General features: G+C 52.5%; 1 protein-coding gene across 1 annotated transcript in view; it reads left to right on the top strand.

The window, feature by feature from the left end:
* Positions 1 to 19,659, top strand: part of stx1b (syntaxin 1B) — a 196,532-nt gene that overhangs the window by 118,347 nt on the left and 58,526 nt on the right. The window contains exons 5-9 of the mRNA XM_072484177.1: positions 850 to 923; positions 4,796 to 4,904; positions 4,988 to 5,061; positions 12,840 to 12,977; positions 14,606 to 14,716. Of these exons, the coding sequence (XP_072340278.1) occupies positions 850 to 923; positions 4,796 to 4,904; positions 4,988 to 5,061; positions 12,840 to 12,977; positions 14,606 to 14,716 (506 nt within the window). The remainder of the gene's footprint in view (positions 1 to 849; positions 924 to 4,795; positions 4,905 to 4,987; positions 5,062 to 12,839; positions 12,978 to 14,605; positions 14,717 to 19,659) is intronic.

Raw genomic sequence — 19,659 nt, forward strand, 5'->3', positions numbered from 1 at the left:
CTTTGATTCAAACAATCATCAAATGCCCCCTGGATTGCCTCGATCAAGCCTGCCTCTGCCAACACATCCAGGCCGTGTGTTCCAGACTCCAACCACTCCCGCTGTGTGACAAAGATCGCGGGCGCGAGCCTCCGAGGTGCGGGGAATCGGTGCCATTTGCGTCGGCGCCCCTTTAAGTATTTTATATTGTTTTTCCATGTTCTTCCTACCAGAATACATCATCTCACACAATCCACATTGAGTGGCACGGTGGCACAGTGGTTAGCACTGCTGTCTCACACAGCCAGGGACCGCGGGTGACTGTGCAGAGTTTGCACTTCTCTCCCCGTGCGTGGGTTTCCTCCGAATGCTCCGGTTTCCTTCCACAGCCCAAAGATGTGCAGCTTCGGTGAATTAGCCGTGATCAGTTTTCCCTTAGTGTCCAAAGATGTGCAGGTTAGGTGGATTGGCCATGCAAAAATCTAAACCCCTCTCTCCCTTTAAAACCTTCTGAACATCGAGCTCTTGGTCAGTTTTGATGTCGCCAATTTGACAGAAGAGCAGAAAATGCAAGAAATACTCAGCAGGTCTGACGCGAGGTCTCAGAGCCGCGACGTTAGCCTCACCCTTGCTGCAGATACTCCCAGGATGACCAAATGTTCGCTGCAGATTAGCCATTTATTTCTGATGCCTGAAATCCACAATATTCCCACATCCCCTCACGCGATCTCGCAAATTTAGTTTGAACGTCAATTCTACTGTGGTGGGCTGTGAGGGTGAATGGAAGCTTACTGCAGGATGAATGTGTCCATCAATTGTTCCTCCATCTCTGGCATCCAGTAACTCTCCTGCATCCCTTACACTCCCCAGCCATTGAACAGAATATTGAACAGGAGGAAGGGCAGAACAGGTCTTCAGCAGATCTCCGAATCCGTAAGACACAGGTAGGAACAGCTCGGAGAGTTACATATAATGTCCTTTCCCTCTCTGGGACCGGGAGTCACAGTGTGTTAGATACACTGTCCTTTCCCCCTCTGGGACTGGGTGTCACAGTGTGTTAGATACACTGTCCTTTCCCCCTCTGGGACCGGGAGTCACAGTGTGTTAGATACACTGTCCTTTCCCCCTCTGGGACCGGGTGTCACAGTGTGTTAGATACACTGTCCTTTCCCTCTCTGGGACTGGGTGTCAGTGTGTTAGATACACTGTCCTTTACCCCTCTGGGACAGGGTGTCACAGTGTGTTAGGCACACTGTCCTTTCCCTCTCTGGGACTGGGTGTCACAGTGTGTTAGATACACTGTCCTTTCCCCCTCTGGGAGTGGGTGTCACAGTGTGTTAGATACACTGTCCTTTCCCTCTCTGGGATTGGGTGTCAGTGTGTTAGATACACTGTCCTTTCCCCCTCTGGGACCGGGTGTCACAGTGTGTTAGATACACTGTCCTTTCACTCTCTGGGACAGTGTCACAGTGTGTTAGATACACTGTCCTTTCACTCTCTGGGACAGTGTCACAGTGTGTTAGATACACTGTCCTTTCCCCCTCTGGGACCAGGTGTCACAGTGTGTTAGATACACTGTCCTTTCCCCCTCTGGGACTGGGTGTCACAGTGTGTTAGATACACTGTCCTTTCACTCTCTGGGACAGTGTCACAGTGTGTTAGATACACTGTCCTTTCCCCTCTGGGACCGGGTGTCACAGTGTGTTAGATACACTGTCCTTTCCCCCTCTGGGACCGGGTGTCACAGTGTGTTAGATACACTGTCCTTTTCCCCTCTGGGTCAGTGTCACAGTGTGTTAGATACACTGTCCTTTCACTCTCTGGGACAGTGTCACAGTGTGTTAGATACACTGTCCTTTCCCCCTCTGGGACTGGGTGTCACAGTGTGTTAGATACACTGTCCTTTCACTCTCTGGGACAGTGTCACAGTGTGTTAGATACACTGTCCTTTCACTCTCTGGGACAGTGTCACAGTGTGTTAGATACACTGTCCTTTCACTCTCTGGGACAGTGTCACAGTGTGTTAGATACACTGTCCTTTCACTCTCTGGGACAGTGTCACAGTGTGTTAGATACACTGTCATTTTCCCCCTCTGGGACCGGGTGTCACAGTGTGTGAGATACACTGTCCTTACCCCCTCTGGGACCGGGTGTCACAGTGTGTTAGATACACTGTCCTTTCCCCCTCTGGGACCAGGTGTCACAGTGTGTTAGATACACTGTCCATTACCCCTCTGGTACCGGGTGTCACAGTGTGTTAGATACACTGTCCTTTCCCCCTCTGGGACCAGGTGTCACAGTGTGTTAGATACACTGTCCATTACCCCTCTGGGACTGTGTGTCACAGTGTGTTAGATACACTGTCCTTTCACTCTCTGGGACAGTGTCACAGTGTGTTAGATACACTGTCCTTTCACTCTCTGGGACAGTGTCACAGTGTGTTAGATACACTGTCCTTTCACTCTCTGGGACAGTGTCACAGTGTGTTAGATACACTGTCCTTTCACTCTCTGGGACAGTGTCACAGTGTGTTAGATACACTGTCCTTTCACTCTCTGGGACAGTGTCACAGTGTGTTAGATACACTGTCCTTTTCCCCCTCTGGGACCGGGTGTCACAGTGTGTGAGATACACTGTCCTTACCCCCTCTGGGACCGGGTGTCACAGTGTGTTAGATACACTGTCCTTTCCCCCTCTGGGACCAGGTGTCACAGTGTGTTAGATACACTGTCCTTTTCCCCCTCTGGGACCAGGTGTCACAGTGTGTTAGATACACTGTCCTTTTCCCCCTCTGGGACCGGGTGTCACAGTGTGTTAGATACACTATCCTTACCCCCTCTGGGACCGGGTGTCACAGTGTGTCAGATACATTGTCCTTGCCCCCTCTGGGACTGGGTGTCACAGTGTGTTAGATACACTGTCCTTTAGCCCTCTGGGACCGGGTGTCACAGTGTGTTAGATACACTGTCCATTCCCCCTCTGGGACCGGGTGTCGCAGTGTGTTAGATACACTGTCCTTTCACTCTCTGGGACAGTGTCACAGTGTGTTAGATACACTGTCCTTACCCCCTCTGGGACTGGGTGTCACAGTGTGATAGATACACTGTCCTTTCTCCCTCTGGGACCGGGTGTCACAGTGTTACATATAATGTCCATTCCCCCTCTGGGACAGTGTCACAGTGTGTGAGATACACTGTCCTTTAGCCCTCTGGGACCGGGTGTCACAGTGTGTTAGATACACTGTCCATTTCCCCTCTGCGACCGGGTGTCGCAGTGTGTTAGATACACTGTCCTTTCCCTCTCTGGGACTGGGTGTCACAGTGTGTTAGATACACTGTCCATTCCCTCTCTGGGACCGGGTGTCACAGTGTGTTAGATACACTGTCCATTCCCCCTCTGGGACCGGGTGTCACAGTGTGTTAGATACACTGTCCTTTCCCCCTCTGGGACAGTGTCACAGTGTGTTAGATACACTGTCCTTTCCCTCTCTGGGACTGGGTGTCACAGTGTGTTCGATACACTGTCCTTTCCCCCTCTGGGACCGGGTGTCACAGTGTGTTAGATACACTGTCCTTTCCCCCTCTGGGACTGGGTGTCACAGTGTGTTAGATACACTGTCCTTTCCCCCTCTGGGACCGGGTGTCACAGTGCGTTAGATACACTGTCCTTTTCCCCCTCTGGGACCGGGTGTCACAGTGTGTTAGATACACTGTCCTTTCCCACTCTGGGACCGGGTGTCACAGTGTGTCAGATACATTGTCCTTTCCCACTCTGGGACTGGGTGTCACAGTGTGTTAGATACACTGTCCTTTCACTCTCTGGGACAGTGTCACAGTGTGTTAGATACACTGTCCTTACCCCCTCTGGGACTGGGTGTCACAGTGTGATAGATACACTGTCCTTTCTCCCTCTGGGACCGGGTGTCACAGTGTTACATATAATGTCCATTCCCCCTCTGGGACAGTGTCACAGTGTGTGAGATACACTGTCCTTTAGCCCTCTGGGACCGGGTGTCACAGTGTGTTAGATACACTGTCCATTCCCCCTCTGCGACCGGGTGTCGCAGTGTGTTAGATACACTGTCCTTTCCCCCTCTGGGACAGTGTCACAGTGTGTTAGATACACTGTCCTTTCCCTCTCTGGGACTGGGTGTCACAGTGTGTTCGATACACTGTCCTTTCCCCCTCTGGGACCAGGTGTCACAGTGTGTTAGATACACTGTCCTTTCCCCCTCTGGGACTGGGTGTCACAGTGTGTTAGATACACTGTCCTTTCCCCCTCTGGGACCGGGTGTCACAGTGCGTTAGATACACTGTCCTTTCCCCCTCTGGGACAGGGTGTCACAGTGTGTTAGATACACTGTCCTTTCCCCCTCTGGGACCGGGAATCACAGTGTGTTAGATACACTGTCCTTTCCCCCTCTGGGACTGGGTGTCACAGTGTGTTAGATACACTGTCCTTTCCCCCTCTGGGACCGGGTGTTACAGTGTGTTAGTTACACTGTCCTTTCCCCCTCTGGGACTGGGTGTCACAGTGCGTTAGATACACTGTCCTTTCCCCCTCTGGGACAGGGTGTCACAGTGTGTTAGATACACTGTCCTTTCCCCCTCTGGGACCGGGAATCACAGTGTGTTAGATACACTGTCCTTTCCCCCTCTGGGACCGGGTGTCAGAGTGTGTTAGATACACTGTCCTTTCCCCCTCTGGGACCGGGTGTTACAGTGTGTTAGTTACACTGTCCTTTCCCCCTCTGGGAGTAGGTGTAGAGTTTTATAGTTGGTCAATTGTTAGCTCCTCTTTCCCTCTCTTTACCCAGCATTCCACACTGTCCCGTAAGTTTGTTGAGGTGATGACGGAGTACAACGCTACCCAGTCCAAATACCGGGACCGCTGTAAGGACCGGATCCAACGGCAACTGGAAATCAGTGAGTACCAAGTGTCACACACTCGGGGTCCGCACGGTCAGTGATGCAGGCAATGACGCCTTTTCCCTCTATCTCTTCCACAGCTGGCCGGACCACCACAAACGAAGAGCTGGAGGACATGTTAGAGAGTGGGAAATTAGCCATCTTCACTGACGACGTGAGTGGGTTTGTCTGACGTGTGACAATGTATCGCACCCCTTTTAACGAGGCAGTCTCTCCGTCAGGGACCCCTGTTAAAGAGGGAGTCTCTCCGTCAGGGACCCCTGTTAAAGAGGGAGTCTCTCTGTCAGGGACTCCTGTTAAAGAGGTAGTCTCTCTGTCAGGGACCCCTGTTAAAGAGGGAGTCTCTCCGTCAGGGACCCCTGTCAAAGAAGGAGTCTCTCCGTCAGGGACCCCTGTTAAAGAGGGAGTCTCTCCATCATGGACCCCTGTTAAAGAGGGAGTCTCTCCGTCAGGGACCCCTGTTAAAGAGGGAGTCTCTCCGTCAGGGACCCTGTTAAAGAGGGAGTTTCTCTGTCAGGGACCCCTGTTAAAGAGGGAGTCTCTCCGTCAGGGACCCCCTGTTAAAGAGGAAGTCTCTCCGTCAGGGACCCCCTGTTAAAGAGGGAGTCTCTCCGTCAGGGACCCCTGTTAAAGAGGGAGTCTCTCCGTCAGAGAACCCTGTTAAAGAGGGAGTCTCTCCGTCAGGGACCCTGTTAAAGAGGGAGTCTCTACGTCAGGGACCCCTGTTAAAGAGGGAGTCTCTCCGTCAGGGACCCCTGCTAAAGAGGGAGTCTCTCCGTCAGGGACCCCTGTTAAAGAGGGAGTCTCTCCGTCAGGGACCCCTGTTCAAGAGGGAGTCTCTCCGTCAGGGACCCCTGTTAAAGAGGGAGTCTCTCCGTCAGGGACCCCTGTTCAAGAGGGAGACTCTCCGTCAGGGACCCCTGTTAAAGAGGGAGTCTCTCCGTCAGGGACCCCTGTTAAAGAGGGAGTCTCTCCGTCTGGGACCCCTGTTAAAGAGGGAGTCTCTCCGTCAGGGACCCCCTGTTAAAGAGGGAGTCTCTCCGTCAGGGACCCCTGTTCAAGAGGGAGACTCTCCGTCAGGGACCGCTGTTAAAGAGGGAGTCTCTCCGTCAGGGACCCCTGTTAAAGAGGGAGTCTCTCCGTCAGGGACCCTGTTAAAGAGGGAGTCTCTCCGTCAGGGACCCTGTTAAAGAGGGAGTCTCTCTGTCAGGGACCCCTGTTAAAGAGGGAGTCTCTCCGTCAGGGACCCCCTGTTAAAGAGGAAGTCTCTCCGTCAGGGACCCCCTGTTAAAGAGGGAGTCTCTCCGTCAGGGACCCCTGTTAAAGAGGGAGTCTCTCCGTCAGAGAACCCTGTTAAAGAGGGAGTCTCTCCGTCAGGGACCCTGTTAAAGAGGGAGTCTCTACGTCAGGGACCCCTGTTAAAGAGGGAGTCTCTCCGTCAGGGACCCCTGCTAAAGAGGGAGTCTCTCCGTCAGGGACCCCTGTTAAAGAGGGAGTCTCTCCGTCAGGGACCCCTGTTCAAGAGGGAGTCTCTCCGTCAGGGACCCCTGTTAAAGAGGGAGTCTCTCCGTCAGGGACCCCTGTTCAAGAGGGAGACTCTCCGTCAGGGACCCCTGTTAAAGAGGGAGTCTCTCCGTCAGGGACCCCTGTTAAAGAGGGAGTCTCTCCGTCTGGGACCCCTGTTAAAGAGGGAGTCTCTCCGTCAGGGACCCCCTGTTAAAGAGGGAGTCTCTCCGTCAGGGACCCCTGTTCAAGAGGGAGACTCTCCGTCAGGGACCGCTGTTAAAGAGGGAGTCTCTCCGTCAGGGACCCCTGTTAAAGAGGGAGTCTCTCCGTCAGGGACCCTGTTAAAGAGGGAGTCTCTCCGTCAGGAACCCCCTGTTAAAGAGGGAGTCTCTCCGTCAGGGACCCCTGTTCAAGAGGGAGACTCTCCGTCAGGGACCGCTGTTAATGAGGGAGTCTCTCCGTCAGGGACCCCTGTTAAAGGAATCTCTCCGTCAGGGACCCCTGTTAAAGAGGGAGTCTCTACGTCAGGGACCCCTGTTAAAGAGGGAGTCTCTACGTCAGGGACCCCTGTTAAAGAGGGAGTCTCTCCGTCAGGGACCCCGGTTAAAGAGGGAGTCTCTCCGTCAGGGACCCTGTTAAAGAGGGAGTCTCTCCGTCAGGGACCCCTGTTAAAGAGGGAGTCTCTCCGTCAGGGACCCCGGTTAAAGAGGGAGTCTCTCCGTTCGAACCCCTTTCACTTATTTCAGTTATTGCCATCGGGGGTGTCGCTCGCACAAGCTGCTTCCCAGGGGAAATGTTTGATCCGAATAATGTAGTGAGATATTAGCAACAGGGAACTAAAAGCTCGGATGGGGAGCCAGTTTTAACGAGCGTCGTAAACGATGAGAGAGAGAGAGATGGAAAATGAGACAGAAAGAGAGAGATAGAGAAAGAGAAGGACAGAGAGAGAGAGAGACAGTCAGCCAAACTGAGGGACAGGGACAGAGAGAGAGAGTGAGAGAGAATGAGCAGGAGAGAGACAGCGAGAGGGAGAGAGAGGCAGAGAGAGTGAAAGGGACAGAGAGAGAGTGAGAGAGAGGGAGAGTCTGAGAGAGACACCAAGTGACAGAGAGAGACAGACTGAGAGAGAGAGACAGGCAGGCACAGAGACAGGCAGGCACAGATGCAGACAGATGCAGACAGAGAGAGAGAGGCAGTGTGACAGAGAGAGAGAGGCAGCGTGACAGAGAGAGAGAGAGGCAGCGTGACAGAGAGAGAGAGAGGCAGCGTGACAGAGAGAGAGAGAGGCAGCGTGACAGAGAGAGAGAGGCAGCGTGACAGAGAGAGAGAGAGGCAGCGTGACAGAGAGGGAGAGAGAGCGTGACAGAGAGAGAGAGAGAGAGCGTGACAGAGAGAGAGAGAGAGCGTGACAGAGAGAGAGAGAGCGTGACAGAGAGAGAGAGAGCGTGACAGAGAGCGTGACAGAGAGAGAGAGAGCGTGACAGAGAGAGAGAGAGCGTGACAGAGAGAGAGAGGCAGTGTGACAGAGAGAGAGAGGCAGCGTGACAGAGAGAGAGAGAGGCAGCGTGACAGAGAGGGAGAGAGAGCGTGACAGAGAGAGAGAGAGAGCGTGACAGAGAGAGAGAGAGAGCGTGACAGAGAGAGAGAGAGCGTGACAGTGAGAGAGAGAGCGTGACAGAGAGCGTGACAGAGAGAGAGCGTGACAGAGAGAGAGAGAGCGTGACAGAGAGAGAGAGAGCGTGACAGAGAGAGAGAGAGAGCGTGACAGAGAGAGAGAGCGTGACCAGAGAGAGAGAGAGAGCGTGACAGAGAGAGAGCGTGACAGAGAGAGAGAGCGTGACAGAGAGAGAGAGCGTGACAGAGAGAGAGAGCGTGACAGAGAGAGAGAGCGTGACAGAGAGAGAGAGCGTGACAGAGAGAGAGCGTGACAGAGAGCGTGACAGAGAGAGAGCGTGACAGACAGAAAGACACAGATACAGACAGAGACACAGAGAGAGACAGATACAGACAGACAGAGAGAAAGACACAGATACAGACAGAAACACAGAGGGAGGCAGGGACACAGAGGGAGACAGAGACACAGAGGGAGACAGAGACAGAGACACAGTCGGAGACAGAGACACAGAGGGAGACAGAGAGACAGAGACACAGAGGGGGGAGACAGAGAGACAGAGACACAGAGGGAGGCAGGGACACAGAGGGAGACAGACAGACCGAGAGAGACACAGTGGGAGACACACAGAGGGAGACAGAGACACAGAGGGAGACAGAGACACAGAGGGAGACAGAGACAGAGACACAGAGGGAGACAGAGACACAGAGGGAGACAGACAGACCGAGAGAGACACAGAGGGAGACAGAGACACAGACAGACAGTGATATAGAGGTTTCGAGAGGGATTTCCCCAGCTTCGGGCCCCAGGTAGATGAAGCCATGGAGAGATGGATATTGGGGAATACTGAAGAGGCTGAAATAGGAGGAGCAGAGTGATCTCAGAGAGACATAGGAGGACTTTAAGGGAGTGTCAGGAGTGATCCATTTGGTCATTTACACCTTCCAAAGGAATCCACGTAACACTTTGACTTGTCCAAACCAGAATCTTTTATTGAGTCTCACGTGGCAAGATAGCAATCTGATACAGAGCACGTTGTCATGGAGACTGCTAACTATTCCTCTGGCACTTGGACCTGGCACTGACCGTTCACATCTACAAATTATTACATCTCAATCTTCTTCTGAAGATGGCTGGATGTGCCTCCCTTTATATCGGAGTCACAGGTCACAAGACCTTGGTCTGAGACGGCATGGTGTGTCTCTACCACCACCTGCTGGTTGGAGATTGCACACCATCCAGCTATGATATACCGCATGGGCATATCACCACAGACAAGGTTACATAGATAGGGAGGGTTGTAAGGGCTGGAGGAGGTTACAGAGATAGGGAGAGTTGTAGGGGCTGGAGGAGGTTAGAAAGATGGGGAGGATTGTAGGGGCTGGAAGAGGTTACAGAGATAGGGAGTGTTTTAGGGGTTGGAAGAGGTTACAGAGATAGGGAGGGTTGTAGGGGCTGGAGAAGGTTACAGAGATGGGGAGGATTGTAGGGGCTGGAAGAGGTTACAGAGATGGAGAGAATTGTCGGGGCTGGAAGAGGTTACAGAGATAGGGAGAGTTGACAGGGCTGGAAGAGGTTACAGAGATAGGAAGGGTTGTAGGGGCTGGAGGAGGTTACAGAGATAGGGAGGGTTGTAGGGGCTGGCGGAGGTTACAGAGATGGGGAGGATTGTCGGGGCTGGAAGTGGTTACACAGATAGGAAGGGTTGTAGGGGCTGGAGGAGGTTACAGAGATAGGGAGGGTTGTAGGAGCTGGAGGAGGTTACAGAGATAGGAAGGGTTGTAGGGGCTGGAGGAGGTTACAGAGATAGGGAGGGTTGTAGGAGCTGGAGGAGGTTACAGAGATAGGGATGGTTGTAGGGGCTGGAGGAGGTTACAGAGATGGGAGGATTGTCGGGGCTGGAAGCGGTTACAGAGATAGGGAAGGCTGTAGGGGCTGGAGGAAGTTACAGAGATAGGGAGGATTGTCGGGGCTGGAAGAGGTTACAGAGATAGGGAGGATTGTCGGGGCTGGATGCGGTTACAGAGATAGGGAGAATTGTCAGGGCTGGAGGAGGTTACAGCGATAGGGAGGGTTATTGGGGCTGGAGGAGGTTACAGAGATAGGGAGGATTGTCAGGGCTGGAAGAGGTTACAGAGATAGGGTTGCAGGGGCTGGAGGAGGTTACAGAATAGGGAGAATTGTCGGGGCTGGAGGAGGTTACAGAGATAGGGAGAGTTGTAGGGGCTGGAGGAGGTGACAGAGATATGGAAGGTGTAGGGGCTGGAAGAGGTTACAGAGATGGGGAGAATTGTCGGGGCTGCAGGAGGTTACAGAGATATGGAAGGTGTAGGGGCTGGAAGAGGTTACAGAGATAGGGAGAGTTGTAGGGGCTGGAGGAGGTTACAGAAATGGGGAGGATTGTAGGGGCTGGAGGAGGTTACAGAGATGGGGAGAATTGTCGGGGCTGCAGGAGGTTACAGAGATGGGGAGAGTTGTAGGGGCTGGAGGTGGTTACAGAGATGGGGAGGATTGCCGGGGTTGGAAGCGGTTACAGAGATAGGGAGGGTTGTAGGGGCTGGAAGAGGTTAAAGAGATAGGGAGGGTTGTAGAGGCTGGAGGAGGTTACAGAGATAGGGAGGGTTGTCGGGGCTGGAGGAGGTTACAGAGATAGGGAGGGTTGTAGGGGCTGGAGGAGGTTACAGAGATAGGGAGGGTTGTAGGGGCTGGAGGAGGTTACAGAGATAGGGAGGGTTGTCGGGGCTGGCGGAGGTTACAGAGATAGGGAGGGTTGTAGGAGCTGGAGGAGGTTACAGAGATAGGGAGGGTTGTAGGGGCTGGAGGAGGTTACAGAGATGGGAGGATTGTCGGGGCTGGAAGCGGTTACGGAGATAGGGAAGGCTGTAGGGGCTGGAGGAAGTTACAGAAATAGGGAGGATTGTCGGGGCTGGAAGAGGTTACAGAGATAGGGAGGATTGTCGGGGCTGGATGCGGTTACAGAGATAGGGAGAATTGTCAGGGCTGGAGGAGGTTACAGCGATAGGGAGGGTTATTGGGGCTGGAGGAGGTTACAGAGATAGGGAGGATTGTCAGGGCTGGAAGAGGTTACAGAGATAGGGAGAATTGTCAGGGCTGGAGGAGGTTACAGAGATAGGGAGGGTTGCAGGGGCTGGAGGAGGTTACAGAGATAGGGAGAATTGTCGGGGCTGGAGGAGGTTACAGAGATAGGGATAGTTGTCGGGGCTGGAGGAGGTGACAGAGATATGGAAGGTGTAGGGGCTGGAAGAGGTTACAGAGATGGGGAGAATTGTCGGGGCTGCAGGAGGTTACAGAGATATGGAAGGTGTAGGGGCTGGAAGAGGTTACAGAGATAGGGAGAGTTGTAGGGGCTGGAGGAGGTTACAGAAATGGGGAGGATTGTAGGGGCTGGAGGAGGTTACAGAGATGGGGAGAATTGTCGGGGCTGCAGGAGGTTACAGAGATGGGGAGAGTTGTAGGGGCTGGAGGTGGTTACAGAGATGGGGAGGATTGCCGGGGTTGGAAGCGGTTACAGAGATAGGGAGGGTTGTAGGGGCTGGAGGAGGTTACAGAGATAGGGAGGGTTGTAGGGGCTGGAGGTGGTTACAGAGATGGGGAGGATTGCCGGGGTTGGAAGCGGTTACAGAGATAGGGAGGGTTGTAGGGGCTGGAGGAGGTTAAAGAGATAGGGAGGGTTGTAGAGGCTGGAGGAGGTTACAGAGATAGGGAGGGTTGTCGGGGCTGGAGGAGGTTACAGAGATAGGGAGGGTTGTAGGGGCTGGAGGAGGTTACAGAGATAGGGAGGGTTGTAGGGGCTGGAGGAGGTTACAGAGATAGGGAGGGTTGTCGGGGCTGGCGGAGGTTACAGAGATGGGGAGGATTGTCGGGGCTGGAAGTGGTTACACAGATAGGAAGGGTTGTAGGGGCTGGAGGAGGTTACAGAGATAGGGAGGGTTGTAGGAGCTGGAGGAGGTTACAGAGATAGGGAGGGTTGTAGGGGCTGGAGGAGGTTACAGAGATGGGAGGATTGTCGGGGCTGGAAGCGGTTACAGAGATAGGGAATGCTGTAGGGGCTGGAGGAAGTTACAGAAATAGGGAGGATTGTCGGGGCTGGAAGAGGTTACAGAGATAGGGAGGATTGTCGGGGCTGGATGCGGTTACAGAGATAGGGAGAATTGTCAGGGCTGGAGGAGGTTACAGCGATAGGGAGGGTTATTGGGGCTGGAGGAGGTTACAGAGATAGGGAGGATTGTCAGGGCTGGAAGAGGTTACAGAGATAGGGAGAATTGTCAGGGCTGGAGGAGGTTACAGAGATAGGGAGGGTTGCAGGGGCTGGAGGAGGTTACAGAGATGGGGAGAATTGTCGGGGCTGGAGGAAGTTACAGAGATAGGGAGAGTTGTCGGGGCTGGAGGAGGTGACAGAGATATGGAAGGTGTAGGGGCTGGAAGAGGTTACAGAGATGGGGAGAATTGTTGGGGCTGGATGCGGTTACAGAGATGGGGGGTGGCCATGGACGGATTTGAAAACCACGGTGAGAATTTTTAAATCGAGGTGTTGCCGGACCAGGAGCTGGTGGAGGTCAATGTCGCAGGTTGAGGGTTATGGGTGAACGTGTTGCGCTGCGGGCCCGGACCCAGGGGAGGTTTTGGAAGTTTACGGTGTGTCTCTGTGACTTTCTTGTATTCTCTCGCTGTTGTTGCTGGCCTCCCTCATTAACAGCTCCATCTTCCTCTCTCTCTCTCTCTCTCTCTCCCCACGTTTCCCCTCACCGCCTCCCCTGCTACCCCTCCGTGCACCACTCTGCCATTCCCTGCAGATCACGATGGATTCCAAGATCACGAAACAGGCTCTGAACGAGATCGAGACCCGCCACACTGAGATCATCAAATTGGAAAACAGCATTCGGGAACTCCACGACATGTTCGTCGACATGGCCATGCTGGTCGAGAGCCAGGTGAGGCCAGGTCCCAACCTAGCGGAGCGATAGGAAAGCTCCAGGCTTTATTTCCGGCCTGGTGCTAAATTAGTCACTCTCATCAGGGCTTCTGTGCTTGCGAGCCCCCCCACATACACACAGAGGGTGAGCAGATAATTGAAACCTAGGCTTCATTTTCGGCCTAAGGGCTGAAGTCCTTTCAACTACCGGCGTGGTCTTGAGAGACGCCATACGCACACACACACACAGCAGGAAATTAAGGACCGGGGCTTCGTTTACCACCTCGAGCTAAAGTCTCTTAACTCTAGCCACTGTGGGCTTGAGAGCCCGTCATACGAACATAGGGAGAGGAGCAAATTGAGATGTAGACTTCATTTCCGGTCTAAAGCCAAAGTCTATCTCACCAGTGTTGATAACTTTTGGTTGGCTCTTAATTTGGCTCTATTTAATCACGTTTGCTCAAGAGTCGCCAGGTATCTTACAACACCACCACAAGGTTCAGAACCAAATACTGATCAGTGACTCGATACACCAGTTAGTAAGTTCAAAAGCAATGCTCATTTATTTACACACAGTCAAATCTACTCATGCATAAACTCTACAAACTAAACTATCACTATTACTAAAGCCTATACTTAGCTTCGGGCGCCCACTCAGTCAGTGGAACAATGGCCGTTGCTCGGTTCTGAGGCTGCTGGGTTGAGCTGTTTACAGGGTAGCAACTAGGAGCGTCTATCTCGTAGCGCGCGTTGACTTGGAACTTACTTGGTCTGGTGTAGCTGCTAGGCTGGTCTCTCTCTTCGGTGAGAGCCAAAGCCAAAGGAGGGCGGCCTCCCTTGGGGGATACCTCTTATACGGAAAAGGGCTTTGCGCTCTTTTGGGCGGGCCTCGGACTTGGCCTCAACTAATTGGGTCTTCCTCAATCAGTCGTATCGATCTTCCTCCAATAGAGGGGTGGTTCCCTGATCGCTGGGCGTGTCCTGGTGACTGTCAGTCTGCTTTGTCTTAGCTTCTTCTGGCGCCGGGGAGTCTGTCCTAACATTGTGTATCTAAATGTTTCCCTTTTGTCCCCGGAGGTGGCTCATTAGTATGCAGATTGTTGGGTAGTTTCTGTCCTGTCCGAGAGTTTAAGGTTCTAATCAACAGACAGAGCTTGCACCTGCTTGTTTCTTAGCATTGTCCAATTTTCCCTGCATTCTTCGCAAGTGTCCATTTTGTAATCGGGACGTGGCCGTCCCAGGTGGCTACACTGGCCAGTATGGATTTCAAAACTCACATTCACGCACACACAGACACATACTCACACAGAGCAGGAAATCAAGATCTAGGCTTCATTTCGGGCCTACCATGCTGAACTGGCCAATCGCATCGGCCGGGGGACACTCGACCCACTCCATCAGCTACGCTGTTGGGCGACAATTGGCATCAACGCCAGTCAGACTGTGGCCGTGAAGATAAACGTGGGGGGCAGGGTGGGCAGCGGGGGAGGGGAAGGGAGAATTTTAGCGAAAGCTGTGGATCTAAAATGAGCCCCACTGAAAGGAGGGTGTCATAAAGCCACCAGCGTGAACCTCTTTATTGCTTTCTCCCCTTACCCCTCCTTACACCCGAACCCTGTCCCACCATTCACGGTCCCACTCACACAGGGGGAGATGATTGACCGGATCGAATACAATGTGGACCATTCCGTGGATTATGTGGAACGAGCGGTGTCGGACACGAAGAAAGCGGTCAAGTATCAGAGTAAAGCTCGCCGGGTAAGTCAGGGATGAGGAGTGGCACAGGGAGTCTCATGCTCTGTATCTAACCCCGTGCTGTACCTGTCCTGGGAGTGTTTGATGGGGACAGTGTAGAGGGAGCTTTACTCTGTATCTAACCCCGTGCTGTACCTGGCCTGAGAGTGTTTGATGGGGACAGTGTAGAGGGAGCTTTACTCTGTATCTAACCCCGTGCTGTGCCTGTCCTGGGAGTGTTTGATGGGGACAGTGTAGAGGGAGCTTTACTCTGTATCTAACCCCGTGCTGTACCTGTCCAGGGAGTGTTTGATGGGGACAGTGTCGAGGGAGCTTTACTCTGTATCTAACACCGTGCTGTACCTGTCCTGGGATTGTTTGATGGGGACAGTGTAGAGGGAGTTTTACTCTGTATCTAACCCCGTGCTGTACCTGTCCTGGGAGTGTTTGATGGGGACAGTGTAGAGGGAGCTTTACTCTGTATCTAACCCCGTGCTGTACCTGTCCAGGGAGTGTTTGATGGGGACAGTGTGGAGGGAGCTTTACTCTGTATCTAACCCCGTGCTGTACCTGTCCTGGGAGTGTTTGATGGGGACAGTGTAGAGGGAGCTTTACTCTGTATCTAACCCCGTGCTGTACCTGTCAAAGAACAAAGAAATGTACAGCACAGGAACAGGCCCTTCGGCCCTCCAAGCCCGTGCCGACCATGCTGCCCGACTAAACTACAATCTTCTACACTTCCTGGGTCCGTATCCTTCTATTCCCATCCTATTCATATATTTGTCAAGATGCCCCTTAAATGTCACTATCGTCCCTGCTTCCACTACCTCCTCCGGTAGCGAGTTCCAGGCACCCACTACCCTCTGCGTAAAAAACTTGCCTCGTACATCTACTCTAAACCTTGCCCCTCTCACCTTAAACCTATGCCCCCTAGTAATTGACCCCTCTACCCCGGGGAAAAGCCTCTGGCTATCCACTCTGTCTATGCCCCTCATAATTTTGTAGACCTCTATCAGGTCTCCCCTCAACCTCCTTCGTTCCAGTGAGAACAAACCGAGTTGATTCAATCGCTCCACATAGCTAATGCCCTCCATACCAGGCAACATTCTGCTAAATCTCTTCTGCACCCTCTCTAAAGCCTCCACATCCATCTGGTAGTGTGGCGACCAGAATTGAACACTATACTCCAAGTGTGGCCTAACTAAGGTTCTATACAGCTGCAACATGACTTGCCAATTCTTATACTCAATAACTTATACTCCCTGCTGTCCTGGGAGAATATGATGGGGACAGTATAGAGGGAGCTTTACTCTGCATCTAACCCCGTGCTGAACCTGTCCTGGGAGTGTTTTATGGGGCCGGTATAGAGAGAGCTTTACTTTGTAGCTAACCCCGTGCTGTACCTGTCCTGGGAGTGGATGATGGTGACAGTGTAGAGGGAGTTTTACTCTGTATCTAACTCCGTGCTGCACCTGTCCTGGGAGTGTTTGATGAGGACAATATAGAGGGAGCTTTACTCTGTATCTAATGTACCTGTCCTGGGAGTGTTTGATGAGGACAAAGTCGAGGGAACTTTACTCTGTATCTAACCCTGTGCGGTACCTGTCCTGGAAGTGTTTGATGAGGACAGTGTAGAGGGAGCTTTACTCTGTATCTAACCCCGTGCTGTACCTGTCCTGGGACTGTTTGATGGGGACAGTGTAGAGGGAGCTTTACTCTGTATCTAACCCCGTGCTGTACCTGTCCAGGGAGTGTTTGATGGGGACAGTGTAGAGGGAGCATTACTCTGTCTCTCACCCCATGCTGTACGTGTCCTGGGAGTGTTTGATGGGGACATTGTAGAGGGAGCTTTAATCTGTATCTAACCCCGTGCTGTACTTGTCCTGGGAGTGTTTGATGAGGACAGGGAAGAGGGAGCTTTAGTCTATCTTATCCCGTCCTGCATCTGCCCTGGGAGAGTTTGATGGGGACAGCGTAGAGGCAGCTTTAATCTGTATCTAATCCCGTGCTACATCTGTCCTGGGAGTATTTGATGGGGACAGATTAGAGGGAGCTTTACTCTATATCTGTCCACCATGCTGTACCTGTCCTGGGAGTGTTTGATGTGGTCAGTATAGAGGGAGCTTTACTCTGTATCTAACCCCATGCTGTACCTGTCCTGGGAGTGTTTGATGGGGACAGTGTAGAGGGAGCTTTACTCTGTATCTAACCCGTGCTGTACCTGTCCTAGGAGTGTTTGATGGAGACAGTGTAGAGGAAGCTTTACTCTGTATCTAACCAAGTGCTGTACATGTCCTGGGAGTGTTTGATGGGGGCAGTGTAGCGGGAGCTTTACTATGTATCTAACCCCATGTTGTACCTATCCTGGGATTGCTTGATGGGGACAGTGTAGAGGGAGCTTTACTCTGTATCTAACCCAGTGCTGTACCTGTCCCGGGAGTGTTTGATGGGGACAGTGTAGAGGGAGCTTTACTCTGTATCTAACCCCCTGCTGTCCCTGTCCTGGGAGTGTTTGATGGGGACCGTGTAGATGGAGCTTTACTCAGTATCTAACCCCGTGCTGCACCTGTCCTGGGAGTGTTTGATGGGGACAGTGTAGAGGGAGCTTTACTCTGTATCTAACCGTGTGCTGTACCTGTCCTGGGAGTGTTTGATGGGGACAGTGCGGAGGGAGCATTACTCTGTATCTCACCCCGTACTGTACCTTCCTGGGAGTGTTGATGGGGACATTGTAGAGGGTGCTTTACTCTGAATCGAACCCCATGCTGTACTTGTTCTGGGAGGTTTTGGTGGGACAGGGAAGAGGGAGCTTTACTCTATCTAATCCCGTGCTACATCTGCCCTGGGAGTATTTGATGGGGACAGTGTTGAGGGAGCTTTACTCTGTATCTTACCCCGTGCTGTACCTGTCCTGGGAGTGTTTGATGGGGACCGTGTAGAGGGAGCTTTGCTCTGTATCTAACCCCGTGCTGTACCTGTCCTGGGAGTGGTTGATGGGGACAGTGCAGAGGGAGCTTTACTCTGTATCTAACCCCGTGCTGTACCTGTCCTGGCAGTGTTTGATGGGGACAGTGTAGAGGGCGCTTTACTCTGTATCTATCCCCGTGCTGTACCTGTCCTGGCAGTGATTGATGGGGACAGTGTAGATGGGGCGTTACAGTGTATCTAACCCCGTGCTGTACCTGTCCTGGGAATGTTTTATGGGGACAGTGTAGAGGGAGATATACTCTGTATCTAACCCCGTGCTGTACCTGTCCCGGGAGTGTTTGATGGGGGCATTGTAGCGGGAGCTTTTCTCTGTATCTAACCCCATGTTGTACCTGTCCTGGGATTGTTTGATGGGGACAATGTAGAGGGAGGTTTACTCTGTATATAACCCCATGTTGTACCTGTCCTGGGAGTGTTTGATGGGGACAGAGTAGAGGGAGCTTTACTCTATATCTGTCCCCCGTGCTGTACCTGTCCTGGGAGTGTTTGATGTGGTCAGTACAGAGGGAGCTTTACTCTATATCTAACCCCATGCTGTACCTGTCCTGGGAGTGTTTGATGGGGACCGTGTAGAGGGAGCTTTACTCTGTATCTAACCCCATGCTGTACCTGTCCTGGGAGTGTTTGATGGGGACAGTGTAGAGGGAGCTTTACTCTGTATCTAACCCCGTGCTGTACCTGTCCTGGAAGTGTTTGATGGGTCAGTGTAGAGGGAGCTTTACTCTGTATCTAACCCCGTGCTGTACCTGTCCTGTGAGTGTTTGATGGGGACAGTGTAGAGGGAGATTTACTCTGTTTCTAACCCCGTGCTGTACCTCTCCTGGGAGTGTTTGATGGGGACAGTGTAGAGGGAGCTTTACTCAGTATCTATCCCGTGCTGTACCTGTCCTGGGAGTGTTTGATGGGGACAGTGTAGAGGGAGCTTTGCTGTGTATCTAACCCCGTGCTGTACCTGCTCTGGGAGTGTTTGAGGGGGACAATGTAGTGGGAGCTTTACTCTGTATCTAACCGTGTGCTGTACCTGTCCTGGCAGTGTTTGATGGGGACAGTGCGGAGGGAGCATTACTCTGTATCTCACCCCGTGCTGTACCTTCCTGGGAGTGTTGATGGGTACATTGTAGAGGGTGCATTAATCTGTATCGAACCCCGTGCTGTACTTGTTCTGGGAGTTTTTGATGGGACAGGAAAGAGGGAGCTTTATTCTATCTTATCCCGTACTGCACCTGCCCTGGAAGAGTTTGATGGAGACAGTGTTGAGGGAGCTTTACTCTGTATCTAACCCCGTGCTACATCTGTCCTGGGAGTGTTTGATGGGGACAGATTCGAGGGAGCTTTACTCTATACCTGTCCCCCGTGCTGTACCTGTCCTGGGAGTGTTTGATGTGGTCAGTATAGAGGGAGCTTTACTCTTTATCTAACCCCGTGCTGTACCTGTCCTAGGAGTGTTTGATGGAGACAGTGTAGAAGGAGCTTTACTCTGTATCTAACCAAGTACTGTACCTGTCCTGGGAGTTTTTGATGGGGGCAGTGTAGCGGGAGCTTTACTCTGTATCTAACCCCGTGCTGTTCCTGTCCTGGGAGTATTTGATGGGGACAGTGTAGAAGGAGCTTTACTCTGTATCTAACCCCGTGCTGTACCTGTCCTGGGAGTGTTTGATGGGGACAGTGTAGAGGGAGCTTTACTCTGTATCTAACTCCGTGCTGTACCTGTCCTGGGAGTGTTTGATGGGGACAGTGTAGAGTTAGCTTTACTCTGTATCTAACCCTGTGCTGTTCCTGTCCTGGGACTGTTTGATGGGGACAGTGCAGAGGGAGCTTTACTCTGTATCTAACCCCGTGCTGTACCTGTCCTGGGAGTGTTTGATGGGGTCAGTGTAGAGGGAGCTTTACTCTGTATCTAACCCTGTGCTGTACCTGTCCTGGGAGTGTTTGATGGGGACAGTGCGGAGGGAACATTACTCTGTATCTCAACCCGTGCT

This window comes from Scyliorhinus torazame, chromosome 19 (assembly GCF_047496885.1).
Source record: "Scyliorhinus torazame isolate Kashiwa2021f chromosome 19, sScyTor2.1, whole genome shotgun sequence".
In the NCBI taxonomy this organism is placed as follows: Eukaryota; Metazoa; Chordata; class Chondrichthyes; order Carcharhiniformes; family Scyliorhinidae; genus Scyliorhinus; species Scyliorhinus torazame.